Source organism: Portunus trituberculatus, chromosome 41 (assembly GCF_017591435.1).
Source record: "Portunus trituberculatus isolate SZX2019 chromosome 41, ASM1759143v1, whole genome shotgun sequence".
NCBI classification, from domain to species: domain Eukaryota; kingdom Metazoa; phylum Arthropoda; class Malacostraca; order Decapoda; family Portunidae; genus Portunus; species Portunus trituberculatus.
In genome coordinates, this window is record NC_059295.1 from 25,264,616 (window position 1) to 25,288,227 (window position 23,612).

Sequence of the window (23,612 nt, forward strand, 5' to 3'; positions counted from 1 at the left end):
CTTTGTCATAATTAACTTTATTAGCAAAAAAAAAGATGAGAAAAGTCTTTTGGGTTACATTACTTACTGTGTGATTCATTGTGTCTAGTTTACTGGATGTTGTAATTATTCATTTCTCTGTTACACTAACCATTGATATGATTGGCACTAAATAATTTTAGATTATATGACTATTTTTCCTTATTTTCTCATTAACTAATGTGTACATTGTCTAATGAGGCACAGCACTTGTTGAAAATGCCCCAGTTGGATCATGAATACTTAGTATTCTAACTCCTTCTCCTTCAAAGAATGTTTTTTTGTCTTACTGAATGACAGTAGATTAAAGGTAGTAATTAATGCTTCCCTGTACAATATTGACAAGTCTGTGACTGAAATTGAAATTAAGGAAATTCTGAGAGTAAATATGATCATATATTTTTCAGAATAAATAAGAGTATGTAGTACATTTCTGTACATTTTGAAAGTGGCTGACAAGTTTTTTCTTTTCTTTATTGGTTAAGTCAATAAGATGATGATGTGATAATTTCAGGCTTCAGGGTTGTCAGAACACTCGGGTGGGTCTGAGGGCAGCACTCCTTCCCCCGCCACCACAAACGCCACCTGGCCCAACCTGACAGACCCGGCACTGCAGCACAAGCCAGCACCAACACTCGGCGACCGGCCTCACACCATCTCCTCAGGTGCCGCTCTCTGACCCTTCGTCATGTGTCACTCACTCACTGCTTACTGTTCTACAGACTGACCCTTCAAACAGTCAGCAGCTCCTTTGTGTCAAACCAGACCTTACTATTCCATGGATGAGACTTCATGATTAGCTCCTTTAATTAAGAACATTAGAGAATAGGACAACCTGCAAGAAGCCACTAGGCCTACACATGGCAGTCCTTGTGTGAAACATTTCTACCTTTATTCACATATCATTCCCATCCTTAAAGCTGTCTAATCTCTTAAAGTTCCCTCATTACTCACCACTGACAACCTGATCACTAAATCTCATTTTCATCTAGCACTCTACTTCCTTCTTATCTCTTTCATAAATGTCCTCAACTTTATGTATACAGGGATTGAATATTATGCCTGGTGTGTTATTAAGTGTCTGTTCTCCCCCACAGCATACGAGAAGGGCAGAGACCGTCCACCGCTGACTGTGTACACCTTCCAGCCTCCTGAAGGACACAGTGGCTTGGGCTCCCCTCAGGTCTGCTCTCAGCCATGCAGTCCTGTCTGTCTGGAGGTGTGTGTGGAGTGGTGTGGCCCTGGCTGGTGGGGGTGTGTGAGTTGTGGTGGTAGTGGGGTGTGATAGCAGAGTGCTTCATGCAAAGTTGTGGTGTCAGTGAGTGGTGTGTTCAGTAAGGAGTTGGTGTGGTGACTGTTATGCCTCAATCCAAACATACACTAGGGTTTTCTTTTTTATGCATTTTCTCTGATACAAAGAATGATGCAAGTTATTATAGACAGGAAATATTTTTTGTCATTTTATTGTTTACAGTTTTCTTATAACATGAATAGATAGAACTCAATGTTTTATGGTTTAAAAGTTGGTGTGAATATGTTGTACAATAGTGAACAAAAGGAATATTTCCTTATGCTGATCAAGATTTTGTTTTGTCATGAAAAAGGAAAGAAAAGTAAAGCAGGACAGAGAAGTTAGTTTGGATTGAGAGTGACACCATCACATTGTGCTTTATTTCTACCCTTTTACCCATTTTATTTATTATCAATCTGTTATCCATAACATGATTTATTAGTAAATGCAGTGATGTGGATTGTTGACATTGTTGTAAATTCATATTTCTAGTACTGCACACCTCTCACTATATTTTATTAAAGATGAAAAAGGCATTGATAGGGAATGGAGTCTTTTAAGTGAGTTTTATAAAACTATCTTTTTATAGACATTTAGATGGGTTGGTGGGGGAAGTAAAGGGAAACACAGCTGTAGAGAGTCAAGTTTATTCTGGATTGGTTTTACTTGTGGCTTTTCTAATGGAACTGTTTCCCTGAAGAAGCCACAAGCAAAACTGGTCTGGAATAAACTCAGTTCCATACAGCTGTGTTTCCTCTAACCTCTCCATCAAAACTCTTTAATTACCAACAACAATTTCCTGTGTCACACATTATATTGACACTCCAGGCCTTGATGACAGTCCTACAAGGCCCATTGATGTAATGACAGATTTACTTGTAGACTATGCAGTGTGAAGGTACAGTGTTTTATTGAACCTACTTGTGTTTTTTTCAGCTGGAGAGCAGTGGCATGAATCCCCTGATGAGCCACACTGCTACCATCTCCAGGCGCTCCTCCCGCACCTCCCTCCACCACAACCTGTCCTCGTCCAGCCAGGAAAGCCTCACAGCCTCAGTGAGTCACAGCACTACACATGCTGTCTATTTTTACCTCAATGAAAAATGTGAAACAGAAGGGAGAGATAAGAGTGGAAATGTGGGCAGAAAGAAGTGAAAACTCTTGTGTAGGAGTAGAGGGAGGAGAGCTGAAAGATTCATGCAAAGATTGCAAAGTGGAGAGACAGGAGCAAGTTGTAGCTTTCATTGACTTCCAGGGAACAAGTATCATGATCAGTGGGAAAAAAAAAAATGCTATTGTATTAGGGAAAATATTCTGTGGGGTCAAATTTATAAGAAGAATTTTAGTTAACACTGAAGACATTTATTTTGGTGTATAATATAATGGAACCACCACACCACAGGGCTTATTTTGGTGTATAATATAATGGAACCACCACACCACAGGGCAAATCAAAGCCTCCCGTGCCAAATCGCTGTTCGTCTCTGGAGCGACCAATTGTGCCTGAGAAGAAGCCGGTCATCCGAAGTCACCAGCAGCAGCCACCGCCGCCGCCGCAGCACTCACAGCGAGGAATGCCACACTACAGCTCAAATAAACTGCCTCTGTTGCCAGACTTCAACAAGGCAGCTCCGGACATGAGTGAGTGCTGTAACAAAGTGCCAGATGAAGTGCTTTTTATGTAGTTTTGTTTATTTACATGTCTTTGTAACACACAAGACCAGCATTTCCATGAACAGCAGTTCCCAGGATGAAACATATGGACAAGCATCTACTCACTGTTACAATGAAGCCCACAAGTGTTTCCTTTCACCCTGCCCTCTACAGTCTGAGTCTAGACCTCCCATTGCCAGTGGTAAGAGGATCAGTCCTCATTTATTAGGCTGTGCACAGATCAGTTGCACGTCACTACCCTGCTGTTTTCTCCATCAGTTACTCTTCTTCCATCCATTTTATGCTTTTCCACCATTACCACACTCTTTGTTTCACATTATTATGAGACTCTTTTAACACTAAAGTTGTCTCTTGTACATCTTGATGCATTATTGGCTTTTTACCTCAATACTAAGACACAAGGAGCTCTTGTCTCTGCCAGATACTTTGTAGGTACACAGCTGTCTCACAGCAAACATTTGTCCCTTTTATCACATCTTATTCCATACAAGCATTGTCCTGTAATAGGTTACATTGAATTTTACTGACAGGAGGCACTGGTTACCATCAAGCCACTGATTCTTTTTTATAAAACATACATACTACAGATATCTCAGGGCATTAAAATCTATGATTCTATTTATATTTTTATAATTAACCGGAAATTGCTGTAGAAATGACTAGCTGATGGTGTGTCTTCCTCATCCAGTTGTGCCTCAGCCAGTGTACAGCAACATGGCAGAAATATGTGGCAGCGTGGGCAGTGGAGGCTACATGCAGGTCAGCAGCGGCAGTGAGGCTGTGGAGCCTGAACGACCCAGCGGTGCTGTGGCTACACCCAACAAGGGCCCTGTGTCTGCACCATCACCAGAGCTGAAAGCCTCATCAGAGGGTGAGGAACAGTGTGTGTGTGTGTGTGTGTGTGTGTGTGTGTACAGTGCATGGCAGAATGGTGATACAACTTGTAGTTTTGGTGCACGTTAACTATTTATTGTTTTGTGATTCTATTTTACACTTGATAGTGAAAGTTGAAATTTTTAACATGTTCATCGTTTTATCAATACATCCTACTTCCACATAACACCTTCCTATTTACTGATTAATAGTGACTGATCTATAAGATCAGTCACTGTTAATCAATGAAAGGTATGTTGAATTGAAGGATCTTAGTAGTCTTAGATGCAAAATAGTTATCTCAGGCTGTTTTTTTATTCTCTTTTGTATTAGTTAGCTCAATCCTTCTATAGATAAGTAAATGAGGGAGCCTGAACTCTGTTTTCTCTACATTCTTTTCATCAGTATTGGAATACAAAATACTGTATAACTGTTTCACCTGTGTATTGCAGGTACACATACAGGAGATATTCAATTGACCAATGATACACAACACTTCTCATCAATCAGTGAATAATGTTATGAGTTTATTTTAGAGAATATTGCTTCTCATGTTTTTAGAGGAAGAAAACAGTGTAATTACTCTCTCATTCTTTACTCTACACTTTTGCTTCATTCAGGGAGAGATCACCAAAACATATTATGACCTCAGAATTTCACCTTTCTCCCCTTCTCCACACACACACACACACACACACACACACACACACACACATGAGCGAAATGTAATGTATTCCAACATAAATGGAGTGATATCGGGGATTTTAGAACTCAACGATTACTTGAGGGACAAGAACCCAGATATTGTGGGTCTTACTGAAACAAAACTGAGAGAGGGAGAAGACCTGATGAAGGTTGGAGAAGGGAAATATAACGTTTGGAAAAGAAATAGAGTAGGTAAGATGGGAGGAGGAGTGATGTTGCTGGTTAAAAAAGATATAAAGGTGGATCAAGTGAAAAAGGTATGGGAAAGGCAGAAGTGCTAAAGATCAGAGCAGAAACTAATGAAGGAAAAAGAGGCACTACATAGTGGTGTACGTACCACCTAAGACAAATGCATGGTCAGTACAGGAATATGAAGAAATGATAAGTGATACAGGAACATGTCTGGAAGAAATGTTGGGTGGCTGTGAACGAACTATAATGATGGGAGATTTTAATTGTAAAGAGGTGTGTTGGGAGGACTGGTCAATGGAAGGATCAGAGACAACATGGGAAATACACTATTGACACTGGCAATGGAAAATGTGTTAACTCAGTGGGTCAAAGAAGATACTAGGTTTGGAGGAGAGGGAGCATCGTCAAGACTGGACTTGGTCTTTAGTACAGAGCCAATGGTCATTGAGGAGATGAGGGTGGAGTGCCCTTTAGCAAAGAGTGATCATGCAGTTTTGGAGTTCAAGGTGATAGACGAAGAGAAATCTAGAAGAAATGAAGAATATAAAGTGGGAAGATGGAATTATGCCAAGACAGATTTTGGAAACCTAAAGAAATTCTTTCAAGAGACAAATTGGATGAAATTCAAGAGTGCTAAGGAGCAAATGAAAAGTGGAAGGAATTTATAAAAATATACAAAGAAGGTGAGAAAAATTTGTACCAATAAGACAACATAGAGAAGTTGGAAAGCAGGACTGGTTTAACGATAGATGTGAAAAGGCTAGAACAAGAAAAGAGGATGCATGGAAGAGGTGGAGAAGGAAAAGACGGATTAAGCAGTGGGAAAGTTACAAAAGAGCAAGAAATGAATATGTGTTGATTAGAAGAGAAGAAAGAAAGAAACAAGAAAAGGATATAATTGATAAATGTAAAGACCAACCAAGGCTTTTTACAGACATGTGAACAACAACATCAAAAATAGAGAAAGTATTGAAAGTTTAGAAGTAAATGGAGTATACAGTGAAGATCCCAGGAAATGGCAGAGGCTATGAATGGATGCTTTCGGAAGGTATTCACAAAGGAGACTGCTTTTGACAAACCACTGGTAATGGAACAGAAAGGGATTATGAAGGAGTTTCAAGTAACTGTGGAGGAGATCAAGAACATGATGGGGAGTTTAGAAGTGAGAAAAGCTGTGGGACCTGATGGGGTATCAGGATGGATTTTAAGAGAATGCAGGGAGCAATTGGCAGAAAAAGTTTGTGAAGTAATTGATGCCTCATTAAGGGAAGGTGTAGTGCCCCAAGACTGGAAAAGAGCTAACATTGTCCCAATCTATAAATCAGGTAACAAGAGAGACCCATTGAACTATAGACCAGTGTCACTTACAAGTGTGGTAGCTAAGATGTGTGAGAGGGTGGTGAAGACTAGATGGACAGACTTCTTGGAGAAAAATGACATACTTTGTGAGTGTCAATTTGGTTTTAGGAAAGGGCGTTCATGCACGACAAACCTGATATGTTACTATTCGAGGGTGATAGATGTAATACAGGAAAGAGATGGTTGGGCTGATGGAATATATCTGGATTTAAAAAAGGCCTTTGATAAGGTACCACACCAGAGACTGATCTGGAAACTTGAAATGGTAGGAGGAGTGCATGGCAGTTTACTAAAATGGATGGAAGACTTTTTGGTAGGAAGAGAAATGAGAACAATAATTAAGGACAGACCATCAGAATGGGGATTGGTGGAGAGTGGAGTTCCACAGGGATCAGTGTTGGCACCAGTAATGTTCGCAGTCTACATAAATGACATGGTGGATGGGGTGTCCAGTTATGTGAGCCTATTTGCAGACGATGCAAAATTGTTAAGAAAAGTGAGATGTGACAAAGATTGCGAACTACTCCAGGAAGACTTGGACAGAATATGGAAATGGAGCTGTACATGGCAAATGGAGTTCAACACGACAAAATGCAAGAAAATAGAGTTTGGCAAGAGTGAAAGAAGAATCAGGAGTATGTACAAGATAGGAAATGAAGACATAAAACCAGTCATGAAGAAAAAGACCTTGGGGTGACAATTACCAATGACCTATCGCCAGAGAGACATATAAACAAAATAATTGGAGAAGTATTGAACTTATTGAGGAACATAAGAGTGGCGTTCGTATATCTAGATGAAGAAATGATGAAGAAAATAATTACTGCAATGATAAGACCGAGGCTTGAATATGCAACAATACAGTGGGCTCGAACTTAAAGAAACACATAAGGAAACTAGAGAAAGTACAGAGGGCTGCAACGAAAATGGTGCCTGACTTAAGAGATTTGACTTATGAAGACAGACTGAAAAGAATGCAACTTCCAACCCTGGAAAACAGAAGAGAAAGGGAGACCTGATAGCAATATACAGAGTGATGATTGGCATGGAAAAATGGATAGGGAAGATCTGTGTATGTGGAATGGAAGAATGTCGAGAGGGCATGGGAAAAACTAAAATGGCCACTTATAGGAGAGATGTGAAAAATATAGCTTCCCTCATAATATTCATGATTTTAAGAAAAAGCTGGACATTAATAGATATGGAGACGGGACAACACGAGCATAGCTCTTTTCCCGTATGTTACAATTAGGTAAATACAATTAGGTAAATACACACACACACACACACACACACACACACACACACACACACACACACACACACACACACACACACACACACACACACACACACATGTATGTATGTATGTATATTAATCAATGTGATGTATGAAGCTACCATTAATTAGTTGTAATGATATTATATGTACTGCATAGACTAAATGTATGTTTCACTGCACCAGTCATTACCAGACATGAGCAAGACATGAGCTGGTAGTGGTAGGTTAGACAGGCTTGCTTCACCTGAGCTTTAGTCCAATAGTACCAAGTAGATGACTCGTGTGGAGCCTCAACACCTGGACAATACTTCACTTTGTTTGCTGGAGTCATAGTATGCTAATGCACATCATTTATTTGCATGTGCTGTTTATAAGTTAGGCTTGTTTTTAACATTATTTTATTAATTTTGCAAACAAATGTTAATATTTATTGTGCTTGTATGTTTTTTTTACTAGTGTTTCACTTGTTGTTATTGCATGCCTTTTAATTGCTTGTGTGTCCATCACTCCCTGCCTGTAGAGTTTGAAGCAAGCAAGTACTGCACCCTGCGCCGCTACTCTGACTCACAGCAGCTGCAGCACTATCAGCCAGGAAGAGTTGTCCTGCGCAGGCACCTCTCTCAGTCAGGTACTGCCGCCATGCTTCCTCCAGCCAACAGTCATGGCCGCCCCTTGTCACAATAATTCATTGCAATAATGATGTTGGGTTATTAATAATCTGACCATTATTTTTCCTGTATGTTTTTTTTGGCATTGGCAATACTTTGGTTCCAAACCAGTGGTAATCAGTCATTTTTATTTTGAACATGAACATGTTGCAATATAAAATTTGGAAATGGAAATGTAGTTATTTGATTGAAAACATAACTTGCCATTAGTGAAGAGACAGGATAAGCTTTGAATTAAAAGTTTCCCCAAGATTTTTCAAAATTTTCCAAGATAAAGATAAAAATAAAGATTTGGATTTATTAATTTTTTTTCATTCAAAATATCAATATTGTTACCATTAGTATTGAAATTCATATGTTATTTGTAATCAGATGATCAACTTATCGGCAGTTATTGATGACTGCTGATGACGTTATTGTTATCAATTTATCAGTTATTGTGATAAACTTTTTTGTCATCATGTGCTGCTCTGCAAACAGCAACCAGTGTCTCTTAGAGCAAGCATTGATAAACCATCCTTACCACATTATTTCACCAATGGATTACATATCATAGTTCAAAACTGGCCAAAAGGTTTATATAAACAAAAAAGAAGGGAAAGTACATTAATCAACACTAATGGAAAGTACAGTAGCCAGTCTGGTCTGTGAAATTTAATCATTATAAGTACAGACATTCTCATTTAGAGATAGAGAAATGCTCAATGAGGCTCCCTAATTGTCCATGATGAGTCAGTCTCTCTCTCTCTCTCTCTCTCTCTCTCTCTCTCTCTCTCTCTCTCTCTCTCTCTCTCTCTCTCTCTCTCTCTCTCTCTCTCTCTCTCTCTCTCTCTCTCTCTCTCTCTCTCTCTCTCTCTCAGGAATATAAAATTATCTGTTTTGAAAGATGAGTGTTGTGAATCTGTATATTTACTAGCCATGATCATGTAATGCATATTGATGTTGTATTTTTGTTCAGTATGATGTGTAATTATTTCTTTCATATCTTAAACAACAATTTATGAAATAGTATGAGTGTGGATAAGATTGAATATCACAATAACATGACTGCCTTCATCTTATCCGTGTGATAATACTACATGTGGAACAAGTTGCACTGAACTTTTTGCCTTGCTTTTAATACTAGAATTGACAAATATAAAAACATTTTAGAAGTTTTACATTTACAAAGGTAATTATTCTGCTGGATAAAGGCAATAGGGTGGGGAAGTTGATGCTACTAAAAAGAAGTTAAATAAAAAAAAATAAAAAAGACATTTTGTAGTGTGTGGGAGTGGCATGCTATTTATGGCATTGTTTTCACACAATTCCCTTGTTCAGGTGTTGGCTCCATGCCGAGTGGCACCCTGAGGAGGTCCGGCTCCCACGGCCACAAGCCGCCACCGCCGGTGCGGAGGACTCCCTCCATTTCCACTATCGCTACACCCACTCCATCATCGGCCAGCTCCCTCACCAACCTCAACCCATCGTCATCTTGCATTAGCCTTAATAACTCGCCCACTCACCTCAACTCCTCCAGCAGCACCCTTAGCAGTAGCAGCAGTATAAATGGCAATATAAACAGTGGTGGCAGTGGAAGTCCTAGTCAGGGAAGCAGCACCAGCAGTCCCCTGCAGCGCACAGACAGTGAGTCAAGTACACCTGTTGGCTCATTAGAAAACCTTCCTCCTCCGCCAGCATTCTTATTGGAAGACGGTGCTGAAGACACCAACCCTCCTCCAGACCCAGACCTCACCACTCCAGAAGGAATAAGGTTCATCTGTGACCCGACTGGCCCCCCAGCACCCATCCAGGATAAGTGTCTGCAGCAACGTGTCATGACTGTCAGTGACACTGTCAAGACCCTCCAGGAGAGTCACCATCAGCCTTCCTCTCCTGTGACACACCGGCGGTCTCAGTCCTTGAGGTGCAACCAGCCTGCCTATAAAGCAGTCCAACTTTTTGAAGAGCGTAGAGTTTCCCTGGAAGATGCCAGAGCATCTCTTATGACTACATTAAATGCCCAACTTGCTGCTCAGATCAACCAACAACAAAGCAAACAAGGACAGAAGCCCTACATGGTGAGAGAAGGGAGCCAGTCTCCCCGCATGAGTCGCTCTCGACTGGGCTCGGTGCAAGAAGTCACAGAAACTTTGCATCATCCTTCGACAAGTCAGCCAGCAGTACGTGAGGTCAAGCAAGACTTGAGCTCTGTTAAGAAGGAAGCAGAGCAAGTACTGCAGCAGCACCACCAGCAGCAGCACCACCAGCAGCACCACCACCACCAGCAGCACCACCACCATCAGCAGCAGCACCACCACCAGCAGCAGCACCACCACCAGCAGCAGCACCACCACCAGCATCACCAGCAGCACCAGCCAGTGCCTCATCACCACCATGTGACTCAAACACCAACAAATTCAAATCAAGTACTTGTACAGGAGTCTCAGCAAGTGCACCTGAATGAGGATAAGCAGAACAGCAGCACTCCTCCACAAGGCACAATATTGCATAAAGATCGTGGACATGTGGCATTTCTTGATACTTTAAACAAAAAACTGGCTCAGAGACAATCAGGTGAAGCAGCACCTTCCCCTGGATCCCCAAAACTTAACTCGAGGAAAACCCAGTCAGTGGCGGCCCCAACACCACACCCAAAGCCTCACCCCAACGGCAGCACCCCCGTGGCCCTCGTGCAGCGGTCCGGGTCTGGTGCCAGTGAAAAGGCCTCAAAAGTTCGACAGTGGATTGCCAGTAAAACAATGAGTAGTGAAAAGAAAAGTAATGCAGAGGTTGCTGCTCTAAGGGAATCACTTCTTGACCAGATCAAGCGTGGAAAACAGTTAAAGAAAGCCAAGTTTGTTGCTGATAGGTCAGCTCCTCAAGTTTCTTGACTTAATGTGAAATGGCTCGTTAAGAAGTTTGAAAGGTTGGAGAGTCAAAGGAAAATGGAAGCTCTGAATACTGTGTGTGTGCACTACCCAAGAAATCTTGCTACTTAGCTTGACACATAAATATAGTGAGACATATAAACAGTAATTGTATTTCACTTTGTGACTGTAGCTCAATAACATCATAACAACTTTAATCATGCTTAAAGTACTTATGTAACTTAACGTTGTAACAGATATCTTGTCTATTTATCACCAAATTCTGGTCTGTTATTCAGATATATGTGTTGGAAGTCTGCTATTGGAGACAGTACTACAAGTAACTGGGTGTCATGTACTACTTTTAGTGGTGTGTTCAGGTGTTCATTGATACAGAGCAGTTCAGGAGGAGTGATTTCTTTGATGCATTTGACCTTGATTTGCATTTCATACTGCTAGCATATAAACTATGCTTTGTATTAGCTAAGGATGGTGTATATAGTTTCACATGTTGGCCACATTCCTTGGGTATGGGTTAGGCATGCATTGTAACTAAAGCTGTGAATTCTGATGTTTTCTCAGTGCATACATACTACTCAGAAGCATATATACTATACATATATTTACCTCTTTTCACTGTCTTGCATAATGTTACTTGGTACTGTACTACTACACTTCCTAATACCTTGTTTGTGGAAAGGATTGTGGCATCTTAGTTTAGGCAGCATAGCAAAGGAAAACTGTTCCAAAATTGACATGTCGAACAAAATATGCTAGTGCTGGATATCAAATGTTCAATGTTAGCCAGACTTAGTTTTTCCACTGAGTTAAATCAGATGCAAAATAAGTCAATGCTGAAATTCTTTAGCTGAATTGAAATAAACAATTACATTTTCATTATTTTTTGTATTGAAAAGTCAAGGAAAGTTTTGTTTGACACTGTAGTATGTATAGGATTGAGGGCATGGTACAGTTAAGGTTTGGGTACAGATTTGGGATTGAAGGCAGATACAATTCAGTAATGATATCTTGTGAAATGGCTATACTGTATTTGAATGCTTCCACTTTGTTTGTGTATGGCAAGCAATATTCAGTATTCTGCAGAATGAAAGGATTCTGGAGTGCAATAATTGTAACCAAGAAGTTTAAACTATATATATATATATATATATATATATATATATATATATATATATATATATATATATATATATATATATATATATATATATATATATATATATATATGGCATTATTCATGTTTAACACAGGTGTGAAAAGAGCTCTTCATGAAATGTGATGACTTTATTTGGTTCTCTTGGAAAAATTGAAAGAGTTTGTATTGGTTAGAGGTAATATATTCCATTTTCATGCTGTTAATATTAAGAATCCTAAAAATAGATCCTAAATTTAACTCTAGTCACCTTGCAGTCAAATCTTTTATTGAATAGAATTTATGAATGATAATTAGGATATAAAACAGCAACTTTGGTTTTGCTGTTCCTGTACAGTATATATTGTATTGGTGGACATATCAGAAACAACAAATACTGGTCTTGGATATCCACATCAGCAGCAGAGTTAACTATGCTTGCCATAGAAATGGAATTTGGGTATTTGTAAAAAAATAAACATAGATTGCCCTCTTCATACAGAAGAAAAGGATGAAGAGAACCATATCAAAGACAAATGATGTATAAAATTATTTTTTTATAATTTTCTCCAAAGCTCCATAGTTTGAATTACTATGGCTTAGTTTATTTGGAGGTGAGTGTGTATTTTGTAGTGAATCAGTCTCACATCTTGGAGTGAAGGCTATGGGGAGTGTGGGCCACACCAGTCACTGGCACTTAGCTCAACAAACTGACTTGGTTTTTGATATTTTTTATGGCACACCCATAGAGATTTAGTTTGGTAGCAGTGTGACGGATAGTAATCCATTCCAATGTCAGGTGTATTAGTGCCTTCTCTCAATTGTTTATGGAAGTCAGTTGTAGATCTTGTACATTTTTCATTAATAGTGGCATTTTCATTTTTGCTGAAAATAATACAATTAATTTCTAGGAAGTTTGTAATGGCATGTAGTCTATTATAACACTAATAACCTTTTTTAATTTGAAAAAGAAAAAAAAATCACTGGGTCATCTTTTATACATATAAAGAGATTTAAGTTTTAATATCCTGACATTTACTGAGAATGTTATTTTTATGGAACCAACTGTGTTTTCTTTCTACTTTCATTACAAGAGATGCGAGGTTGATGCAAGTAGTACTTCTGGAAACAGGGACGGTAAACGTGATATTTGAAATAAATATTGCCTTAGCACAGAGCACTATTGTGTTGTCCTTGTTGAAGATGGTCACTCTGCAGCAACCCACTTAGTTATGCTCTGTCAGTTTGTGAATGATACTTATACATCTGTTTCATTTTGAGCATTGAACTTATTTTGTGACAATAATTAGCTTTGAAGGAAAAGCTTATGTGTTTATATATATATACATATGTCTTAGGTTATAAATACTGAAGTAAAATATTATTACTATTTGCATTTTTCATCCTCACTTTATAGCACTACTGTTAATTAAGCATGCAAATCTGTGTCAAAAACAGTATTATGTATGTATGGCTGGGTGTGCCATATGTGATCTATATATGGCAGGGGGTATGAGAGAGAGAGAGAGAGCTGACTGAAGGTTATCATTATTATTATATTTTCCTAATGTAAAAGGATGACTGGCTTACTTCAATGAGAGTCTAAAGGAAATACAGAAGCAGGCAGGAAGTTCAGGAGTGTAGCAGGGAAAGTAGTGAAAGATTGAGAATATTCTGATCAATTCTTGTAGTCAACCTAGTAATAACACCCTGTCCAACACCCATACTCTGGCACCCAACATTTTCCTGTCACTTTGTTAATATTTGCATGCTTGTGTGAAGATAAACAGATAAATAGGCAAATAAGCATGTAATTTTATAGGTTAATATATAGGTAAATGACAGATAGATGAACAGTTAGATAGATGGATAGGTAGGCAGATAGATAAGTAAATAAATTCGTAGATGGATATGCATGAAAAATGTGTATATCAGTATACCAAGGTGATTATCAAATCACCTTGGTATATTGTCAAAAATAGTCGTATATCCAGAATAGAGGCGAAAGAGTCATGTATCTTCTAATTTCCCTTTTTTTTCCCTGCAGATGCAAACACTCGATGTAAAACTAGAAATGATTTCATATTTACTGCCATGATAACCTTAGTTTTTTTTTTTTTTCTGTAGCGCCTCTAGGTATCTATGGGAAGCGCTGTTAAGCTCCCCCTCCCCCATTAGTGGTGTAGGCAATTTTATTTTTAGTGGTAGCCATATTAGGGCCCATATCACCACCCAAGAACATCTTTGGTGTAACCACCTAGAACCTGGGTATCATGGTGACATGTAGGTAACTTTAAACCACTTGACAAATGGCATAGTTTCAAGACGGTATGTGGTGGGATTCGAACCTACATGTGGACGTCTGCCCGATCCCACGATCACCACCTTATCCACTACGCCACCGCCTCCCTGGACACGGTAATGAAAAGAAAGATGTCGTAATAACCAATAAATCAGTATGTTATATTTGTCTAAGTATAATATCTCCCTGCCAGGGCGGTGACTTGTCATGGCCCTGGGCTGGCGACTCTCGTCGTCCTCCCAGTTCTTCAATATTATTGTACGCAGGGTCTCTCAGAAACCCTGGATTCAGGTGTGTAGATAGTAGTAGTACAAGGAAGAAGAAAGGAGAAATAAAGGAGGAAGTGAAGGAGTATGTACCCCAGCTACTTCCTCAATATTTTGGCTAATATGTATTTTCTAAGTGTTCTTAAGTGTTAATTTCTTGCTCGGAGGCCTTAGATGGAAGTAGAAGTAGGAAAAGAGGACAAAGAAGAAAGGTGAAAGGGAAGCAGAAAAGGAGCCAAGCCGCAATATTTAGCTGTTTCTCTTGTAATCTTGCCGTTCTTTATAATGCATTTAGGTTTTTTTTTTTTAGGGTGTTTTGAATGTCCTAACATAAATTTCATTAAATCTTGGAAATTAGCTTGAAAGTGGAAACTGCCTGAGAGAGAGAGAGAGAGAGAGAGAGAGAGACGCTACTTTCACTGCCTTTCCGTTAGTTTATGAGTAACCTAATTGCCAGATAAAGTATATTCTTGTACATTTCATAGCCTATCTGATGGTTGCATGGAAACACTTAAGAAAATTTACGTGGCTAATACAGGACAGCAGGCTACCCACAAGGTGAGGCGTCAGCGGTGTCACTGAACACACCTGCAGCAGGAAAGGATGCTCCATAATACTGAAGAATCTTCAATAAGAATCAGTGAATACAGAAGCGTGAGTTTCGTGGTTGATTCCTCGAGGAATTATGAGAATGATAAATAGACACGGTCAAGGAGGAGAGGTTGGTAGCTTTGTTGGAATTGCTCACGTTAACTTATGACTCATCTTGAATATTATTCATTTTCATGTTTGATGATGTAAATTTTTAATAAAACTACACTTAAACCCTATATTTGCACACATAAAGCACATGATGGGATTAGTATTAATTAAGGCAGTGTAATGAAGTATAGGGCACGCGAGGTAAGGTTTTGTCCCTGCGGTGAGACGCACCACAGGGACTGTCAACACCATGGCTGCTAAGGTCGCCTTCTGGCTGGCCTTAATAAGCCTCCTAAATTTAGGTAAAGGCTTATCCACGAGTCGTAAGAGGCCTTTGGTTGGTGCTGTGGACCTAAGTAAAGTAGACCTAAGTCACCACTACCACTACGAGGAGGTGGAGGCGCTGAGCAAGGCCCTGGCCAGCCAGCACCCCGAGCTGGTGCAGCACTACAGTGTGGGCAAGTCTGTGCAGGGACGAGACCTGCTGGTGATTAAGATCAGCGAGAATGTAGCTCAGCGTGGCGAGTGTGAGCCCATGGTGAAGTATGTGGCCAACATGCACGGTGACGAGACCGTGGGGCGCGCCTTGGTGGTGGCCTTGGCCCAGTACCTGGTGCTGGCCTACCAGCGGGGCGACCCCAGGGTGGTGAAGCTACTCAACACCACCGAGGTGCATCTCATGCCCTCCATGAACCCAGATGGCTTCGAGAAGGCGCTGGTGAGTGTTCTCAAGACTCTTGGTAACATTGTTTGTGTCACACTGTAACATCTCACTCCTCACCACTAATGGGGAGCAAATAAGGTCAGCTTTTATCCTGTTGGTTGGTTCAAGTCTGGAAACTAAAGTACCGTATTTGGTAAATGTTTATGAGAGTTCCTTTATTTGTCAAATATGGATGTTTGTCTCCTTAGACTTTTCAGGGAAATGCAAAATTTGGTCTGTTTTGTTGTGCCTGACCACCTAAATACAATTCACCTGAGCTAACCTGACCCTAAAACTGACCTAACGTAACCTAAACCTAATCTTGTTCTGTTTGTGGCGCTATGTGTTGATTTTCAAAAGCATTGATATGCGCCACTAACAAGGACCAATTGTTAACATTAACCAAGTATTTTTCTAGCAGTTTTTTGGTTCATTTTAATTAATTGTGCTAACTCTCTCTATTAGGTTTTTTTTTTTTCTAATTGTAGTGATCTGTCACACCCCACACATAGGACACCAGTGGAGGCAAGGTGATCCATTGGATCCTGTCATAGTGCATGTTTGTGTCCACACAGGAGGGATCATGGCAGCCACGGATGGCAGCGGCAGTGTGCACTGCCTCCTGCCTGGGTGTCATGTTATTGCTGCTTGTGGAGATTGAATTTCTTTGGCATTATTTCTGAACCAAAACATGAGTGCTGGTGCTAAGGACCCCACACACACTGAGGCAGCTTGTCCAGGGCTGAACAGCTGTTGGAGTTTTACCCACACTATATTTGGGCTGTCTCAAGGCACCTCACTTGTAGCGAGACACGGTGTAGACTAATTAATGATGGCCTCTCCCATGGCCACAGAAGAGCGCTACCTGCATACAATACATATTCATTAAAAAGACCGAGAAGAGGAGAAAAAGAAAAGTGTGGCTGCTGAAAACGGATGGACAGTCATGTATGGATTTAATGAGACTATACCCAGAAGATTGGTTCACTTATTTCATGATGAAGAAGCAAACTGATTTGAAGCTGCTGTCTCTTAAAGCCTGTATCACATGGTTGCTCTTTTCCTGTGAAATCACGTCGTGTGACAGCATGTTCAATGGTATGCCGCAGGAAATAATAGCACACGGCATCTCAAAAAAGAAAACACCAACGCCACGCATGGCAGTGGGACAACAAGCAAACACAGCAGAAGCTAAATCACCAAGCATGGATGCCATTAACCAAACTGTTTTAGCAGTGGGAGTCTGTGTACTTGCTTTGCAAAAATAATGAGTAAAGTAGAAGAGGAGGAGGAAGAGGATGTGGACACGAAAATGGTTAGTTAGAAGAGAAGAAAGCAGCCAGTATAGAAAGGTTGTCTTGAGAAGATGAGGAAGTACAATTGGGATGCGAGGTGTTCCACATTGGTGGCTGATATAGAACCTGACGATGATCTCTTGATTTGATTTGAGATGGTACTGCTGTGGTAGGCAAAAGCAGAATGTAAACAAACCACAAAATCAAATCAATACTCCATGATCATATTTAACAGTTAACATTGCTATATGTACTATGTAAGATGAAAGGATAAATTTACATAATCAAGTAGTGATACCTAACACCAGTTAATGGTAATATACTACAGTATAATAGTTAACCCTTTCGCTGCGGCTAGTACATATACAGTCTCTCAGTTTTCTGAGGGTTCACTGCGGCTGGAACACACATGGTTTCTGCTTTGTAACTCCGCGCGCAGTGTTGTAGCTGGTAAAATTTAGACATAATATGCTTATATGGCAACTCCCCTCTATGTTGCCCTACATTAAAACCAGTTTTTCTGCTTGAGTGACTTAGTGTACCAATATTAGCAATGAGAAGAGTACGATGTGTGGACACTGCCATTCCCTTCCCCACAATGGCGAGACAAAACATTCTATATTTTGACCATATCCTTGCTGGATATCTGACAGATGAACTGAGTGATCTTGAAAGTGATGGAGACTGGCCTAGTATTGATGAAAAAGACAAAAGCAGAGAAGACAGTGAGTCAGGTGATGATTTTGAGCCTATTGTTGATCCACCTGCGCAGCAACAAAGGAAACGGACACGTGCAGGCGAGGCGGCTGGCGTCAGGTGGAACTGGCGCACCTCACCCTTCACCCCTGAGCAGTTTGTTTTTGATTCCACATTATCTGATACAACTGATGCATGTACTGTGACGAACCATTCAAATGAACTTTATATCCTGCTGCAGTTCTTTGATAATGACTTATTGGATATGATTGTGGTAGAAATCAATTGATATGCTCATTGTCTGTTTAGGTCACTTGTTGCAGACTAGCAAACTGGACTGACACAACGAAAGATGAGATTTACCTGTTCTTTTGCATAATGATTTTCATGTCACATAATAAAATGTAGTGGAGGTGGTGGTGGGACAGCCTATGACTGTAGTGCACCGTCCAGGTCGTGTGTTGGCTCCAGGTGATACAGTTTTCCTTGTCTGTGGGATGTTGCCTCCAGTTCACAATTTGCTCTTTTTCCAATTGGAACTCAGTTTTGATTAATTTGATTTGTATGATTCTATCCCCAGGAAGGAGTCTGTGATCCATACGGGCGCTCCGGCAGAGAAAATGCCCACAATGTTGACCTCAACAGAAACTTTCCATCACAGTGGAAAAAATTGACAGAAGAGTATTTGTATTCCAACCGTGAACCGGAGACACTGGCAGTCATGGGCTGGATCCTCCACAACCCCTTTGTTCTTTCTGGGAACCTGCATGGAGGCTCAGTTGTTGCAAGCTACCCTTTTGATGACACTCCGTAAGTAACAGGTCAAAAGAGGAAGGGTTACCACACACTAACAAGTCTTTATTTACTATAGTGTGATCTGTGGTGTGGGTGCAGCAAATATTGTTATTATTTTTTTTTTCTTCTTTTTCTTTTTATACCATGTGGGCTTTTCGTGGGATTTTATGGGCTAAAGGGGATACTTTTTGTGGTACCTCCTATCTCAAAGCCCAGCCGCTAGGAAACTGTTGCCCCGAGTGAGGAAGCCCAACCTACACTCAGACCATGGACAGGATTCGAACCCGTGCGCTTAGAGATCCCTCGGACCACAAAGCACGCATGGTTCCACTGTACCATGGCGGCTTTTCTGACAAATATGAGAATGGGCATGTGGTATATGCCTTGTACTAGCCACTTCTGTGCAGGACTTTGGGGATGAAGCAAAGCAGCTTGTTACAATAGAGCAGTGAGTTGAAATGAGTATGCGATATTGAAAATTGTGTTGAGATGTAGATGGAGGTACCACTGTGCTGCCTCTGCTTACCGCTTCTTACTGGTACCAGTGAAACCTTCTTTGTGAGTGTTAGTCTTGCATATAATATTTGTAGTATTATTATGCAAACTTGATTATTTGCAGAGACATTTTTTTTTCAATTACTGAATAAGTATTGATATTTTAGGACATTTGACATCCAGAGGTAATATGAGAGTATAAAATGACAAAATGGATTGATGCAATTTAGTAAAGACAGTGAATGAAATGGGAAGATGGTAGTAGAGGACCATAGAGAGAAAAGATCAGCAAGGGAAACGTGCAAGGAATGGAGTGAATGAGGAGGAAGAAGTGAAGACTGTTTTGGAAATTATCTTGTTAATTTGTTATGGAAGAGGCTGAAGGATATAATTCTGGTCCATTTACATATTAATTTACCTATTTCATTGACCGGTTATAGTGATAGTAAATCTTTTTTCCTTGTCTTTCCAAGTGTTCACCAAGATTGCTGTTTGGAAAGCAAGACTCCTGATGAGAAGCTGTTCCACCACCTAGCATCAGTGTACGCCTCAAACCACCTCACCATGTTCAGAGGAAACCTTTGCCCAGGCGACAACTTCCAAGGAGGAGTCACTAATGGTGCTTTCTGGTATGATGTTGAAGGTAAGGTGTAAAGAAAAGTATTTCTCTTATTTCGTGAGGAGCAAATGGGCTTTGTTTGTGTTTGGAAAAGGAAAGTTACTCATGTATGGTTTAGGTAAGAAAAAGAAGTGTCTCATTGAATCTATATACAGTATGTTTTCAATCCTGCAGGAGGGATGCAGGATTTCAACTACATATTTGGATCTTGCTCTGAGGTGACTTTTGAGTTGTCGTGCTGCAAGTATCCTGCGGCCTCTGAACTCCCTCAAGAATGGGCCAACAACAAGGAATCTCTGCTTGCTTTTATGGAGCAGGTGCATATGGGAGTGAAAGGTATGTGGGTATGTGGTGCATTGTGGTCACTTGCTTCCTGTGGTGGTGGGAACAATGATGTTTTTTTCATGGCAGCTTGATGGAACACATTAATGATGTTGCTGTGACGAGAGGAGCTCATTCAGAATTTAACTTTATTTGCTGATTTTGCCAATTCTTCCTTAAGTTGATTACTGGTAATTCCATCTGTGTGTTAGCAGGATATGCAACATTGCAGTAATGCAAAAGAGGCTGAAGACTGTTAGTTTGAGAAGAGAAGTTGATAAGATGAAAAGCTTTTGATTCCACCTTGTCTAAACATGTTTGGTGCATTCCAGACATACACAACTGATGTCTGTTTTTGAGAAATCTCCCCTTTGAGATGTCTATGCAAGAAGAATCCTCACAGAGTCATTGCTGTCACTTGCTCAATACTCGTACTGCTCTCCTTAATTGTGGAAGGGAAATTTTGATTATGAAAACTGGTTGCGTCCATCAGTAGCCAATGTGTTCCTTTTAGGCACTGTGGAAGACGCTGACACTGGCGAGCGACTCAAGGGCATCTATGTGAGTGTTGAGGAGATCCACTATAATGTCACCACCTCAGAGCAAGGGGAGTACTGGAGGCTGCTCCTGCCAGGGGAGTACACACTCCTTGCTACAGGCTATGGGTGAGTGTGGCTCTCCTTCATAACTTATGACTAATTTTGTAAAGTGCAGGATATGTTGAGTGCCAATGAATATGTTATTCTAAGCACTGTATGTATTTTGATGTATTGGTCATTTACTTTTGCAGGTACGAAGCAGCAAGACAGAAGGTTGTGGTTGTGAACGGCACTGTGTCTCGGGTGGACTTGAAGATGAAGCGGGAGGCCGCAGGTGAGCTGGAGCTTTTTTTTTTTCAGTCCAATGATTGATCTTGACTCTCAGTGAACACTGATGATATACTCTTGTTCTGTATTAAAAGGGAATGAAGAGGTTAGTGAAGAAAAAGAAACATATAAGATATAAAAGGAATAAAGTAGACCTTGCTTTAACAGCAACTTTGAGCCTTTTAACATGACCACACTACTCTCCAGCCAAAGCTGTGTACTGAGGGATTCTGATTTTGTATAGGCCAGCTTGGCTCAGCCATTTTATCATTGCACCAACAATTAGATTTAGCATGTGGTGAGTTCCTGTGTCAGGTTGGCTGAACATGATAGGATCACTGTACTGCTCACACACAGGATCACCAAACAATGCAGCACTGTTACTTTGTGCTAAGCCTTGAAAGTTTTGAGGTTTGTTAGTTCATGTGAGTTCAAGATGTCATAAACAAAGTATGCTTGATATTTGTAAGTACATTGGGACATTTATGAAAGTGTTTGCAGCCTTGTGAACTTATACCTGGAAGGAAGACTGTGTGCTTGATATTAGATAAAGATATGAAAAATAAGAATGTTTTCAGGAGCATAAATCATAAGGTAGGGAATTAGATCTTGAAGTTAAAAAAAAAAATTCTTATTTGAATGCCAAAGGTAATCAAATAGAAAGATTGCTGATCCCCAAAAATCAAGTTTGGATTGATGGAAACAATGAACTACAAGAGCCTGGAGAGCTTTCCTTATATCATCAAGTTAAGAAAAGAAGTAATTCAGCAGCAGGAAAGCATGTGGGAGATACATTGTTTGTGGCATCAAGTGTTGGTGGTCAGCATGGTGAACATGTGGAGGCAACAGATCTTGGAACAAACACTTGGAATGTGGATGAGAAGCCTTATGTTCCTCCAAATGGCACAAAAGATCCAGTCACCATGGTGAATGATGGGATGACAGACAGGAAGAGTGACCACCAGGCATCTCCAGCAAGGAGAGACTTGCCCTCCAGCACAGTATTAGTGTTGCCTTCATTAAGTAGTGGTGGGCAGTTGGCTGGTGCACCTTCCAGGCAGCGTCCGAGTGTCAGTGGTGTGAGCAGTGGTGTGCTGTCACTCCAGGCTGGCAGTGTGCATCCCTCAGCATGGACCACCTCCCAGCATGCCTCAGGGTTTAATGACTCATCTGCAGGTGTAAGCCTCTTACAGTTTAATCATTCATGTGAGTGTCTATATGTTAGTGTGTGGTCTTGTCTGTTTTGCGTGATGGCGGATCAAGCTTGGAGCTTTTATCTCGAGCACTGCAATGCTGTTTTACACTGACCTTATTGAAATTTCAATTTATCTGGAGTGTTTTGAAGTATTTCTCATGTAAGTGGAAGTTTCATCTTAGTTTAAAAGAATTGATAAAAAGAAAATGTATCTAGCAGGGATTGGCAGTTGCACATTCTGCAGCTGAGTAAGGAGAATGTTGTTGCTACATTCTGTGTGGATTGTGATAGATAAATACTATCATTATTCCCTCACTGGGACAAGGCAAGACGTGTTCTCTTCATTACCAGTGTTGAAGATAATCTTGGGTATATTGATAGACATGTATTGCACCTAATTTATAGCATGAGTGAAGCAAAATTAGAAGAAAAACCTACTTGAAGTGGTCTTTGCAGTAGAATCCTATTAAACTTAATGGTTTATGACAGAATTATGTCTGGAGTTGTTATTTTGCTACACTGTGACTGGCAGACTTAGGACAGTTTGTAGTTTGTGGGATTTACCCTTAAATTTATCTATATGTCTTTTTAGATTGAGGGTTGATAATGTATGCTTGTTAGATGCATTCCTCCTCCCAGATGAGAGCCTGACTATGAAGCTTTGCCATAGACAAACCACCTGCCCAGTGAAGTGTGTGTGATATATTAATAGTTTGTTGTACTCTTGTGCCAAGTTGATAATCTTTGGTAAGGGAGGAAGAGGGTTGCTAATTCTTTCTTTCTTCCTTTCTTTCAACTTTAGTGTGCAGGAGTTCACTGTCTTAAAATCTCACTATTACTGAGTTTTGTATATTTTCCAATGAAAGTTTTATGTGATGGGCAATTAATAAAAACCCAAGGCAGAAGAAATTGATAAATAGACACTTGATGGGCATATTAGTTGTCTCTACACCCAGAGGAGTGCTTTGGAGGGACACATGTGGGAGGCATCAAAAGAAACATAAAATGAGCATAAATCTGCAAGCATTGGAATCAATGACTGTATTATAGTAGTTAGTAGAGTAGTTTATGAAAGCTTTCAAATAACATGGCCACGTTGGTAAGGAAGGGTCAGTTTATTGTATCTGTGTTGTGTGGTGGTGGTATAGTGGTGTGGTGGGTATGTTGGGCAGCTGTGGATGTTGCCTAACACTGGTGATGTGTGTTGTTGGGACTTGTTGTGTATGTTGTATTGTCTATGCATAATGTATTTGTGCTCACTCTTGTAAATGGTCATGTGCTACAGTGAAATCT

At 40.2% G+C, this 23,612-nt stretch overlaps 2 protein-coding genes across 3 annotated transcripts in view; both read left to right on the forward strand.

Annotated features, from left to right (window-relative positions):
* Positions 1-13,454, forward strand: part of LOC123516952 (protein MTSS 1-like) — a 225,762-nt gene extending 212,308 nt beyond the window's left edge. Inside the window, exons 11-17 of one of the 2 annotated variants that reach the window (XM_045276740.1) lie at positions 533-683; positions 1,116-1,237; positions 2,246-2,365; positions 2,755-2,950; positions 3,672-3,854; positions 7,915-8,022; positions 9,383-13,454. In XM_045276740.1, coding sequence (XP_045132675.1) covers positions 533-683; positions 1,116-1,237; positions 2,246-2,365; positions 2,755-2,950; positions 3,672-3,854; positions 7,915-8,022; positions 9,383-10,935 — 2,433 coding nt within the window. In that variant the 3' untranslated portion in view covers positions 10,936-13,454. The remainder of the gene's footprint in view (positions 1-532; positions 684-1,115; positions 1,238-2,245; positions 2,366-2,754; positions 2,951-3,671; positions 3,855-7,914; positions 8,023-9,382) is intronic. The other variant, XM_045276741.1, reaches the window with a different exon arrangement.
* Positions 13,455-15,549: 2,095 nt separating this feature from the next.
* The window catches only part of LOC123516951 (carboxypeptidase D-like), a 27,685-nt gene continuing 19,622 nt past the window's right edge, over positions 15,550-23,612 (forward strand). The window contains exons 1-6 of the mRNA XM_045276739.1: positions 15,550-16,052; positions 18,609-18,838; positions 19,792-19,961; positions 20,112-20,273; positions 20,773-20,923; positions 21,049-21,131. Coding sequence (XP_045132674.1) covers positions 15,585-16,052; positions 18,609-18,838; positions 19,792-19,961; positions 20,112-20,273; positions 20,773-20,923; positions 21,049-21,131 — 1,264 coding nt within the window. The 5' untranslated portion in view covers positions 15,550-15,584. The remainder of the gene's footprint in view (positions 16,053-18,608; positions 18,839-19,791; positions 19,962-20,111; positions 20,274-20,772; positions 20,924-21,048; positions 21,132-23,612) is intronic.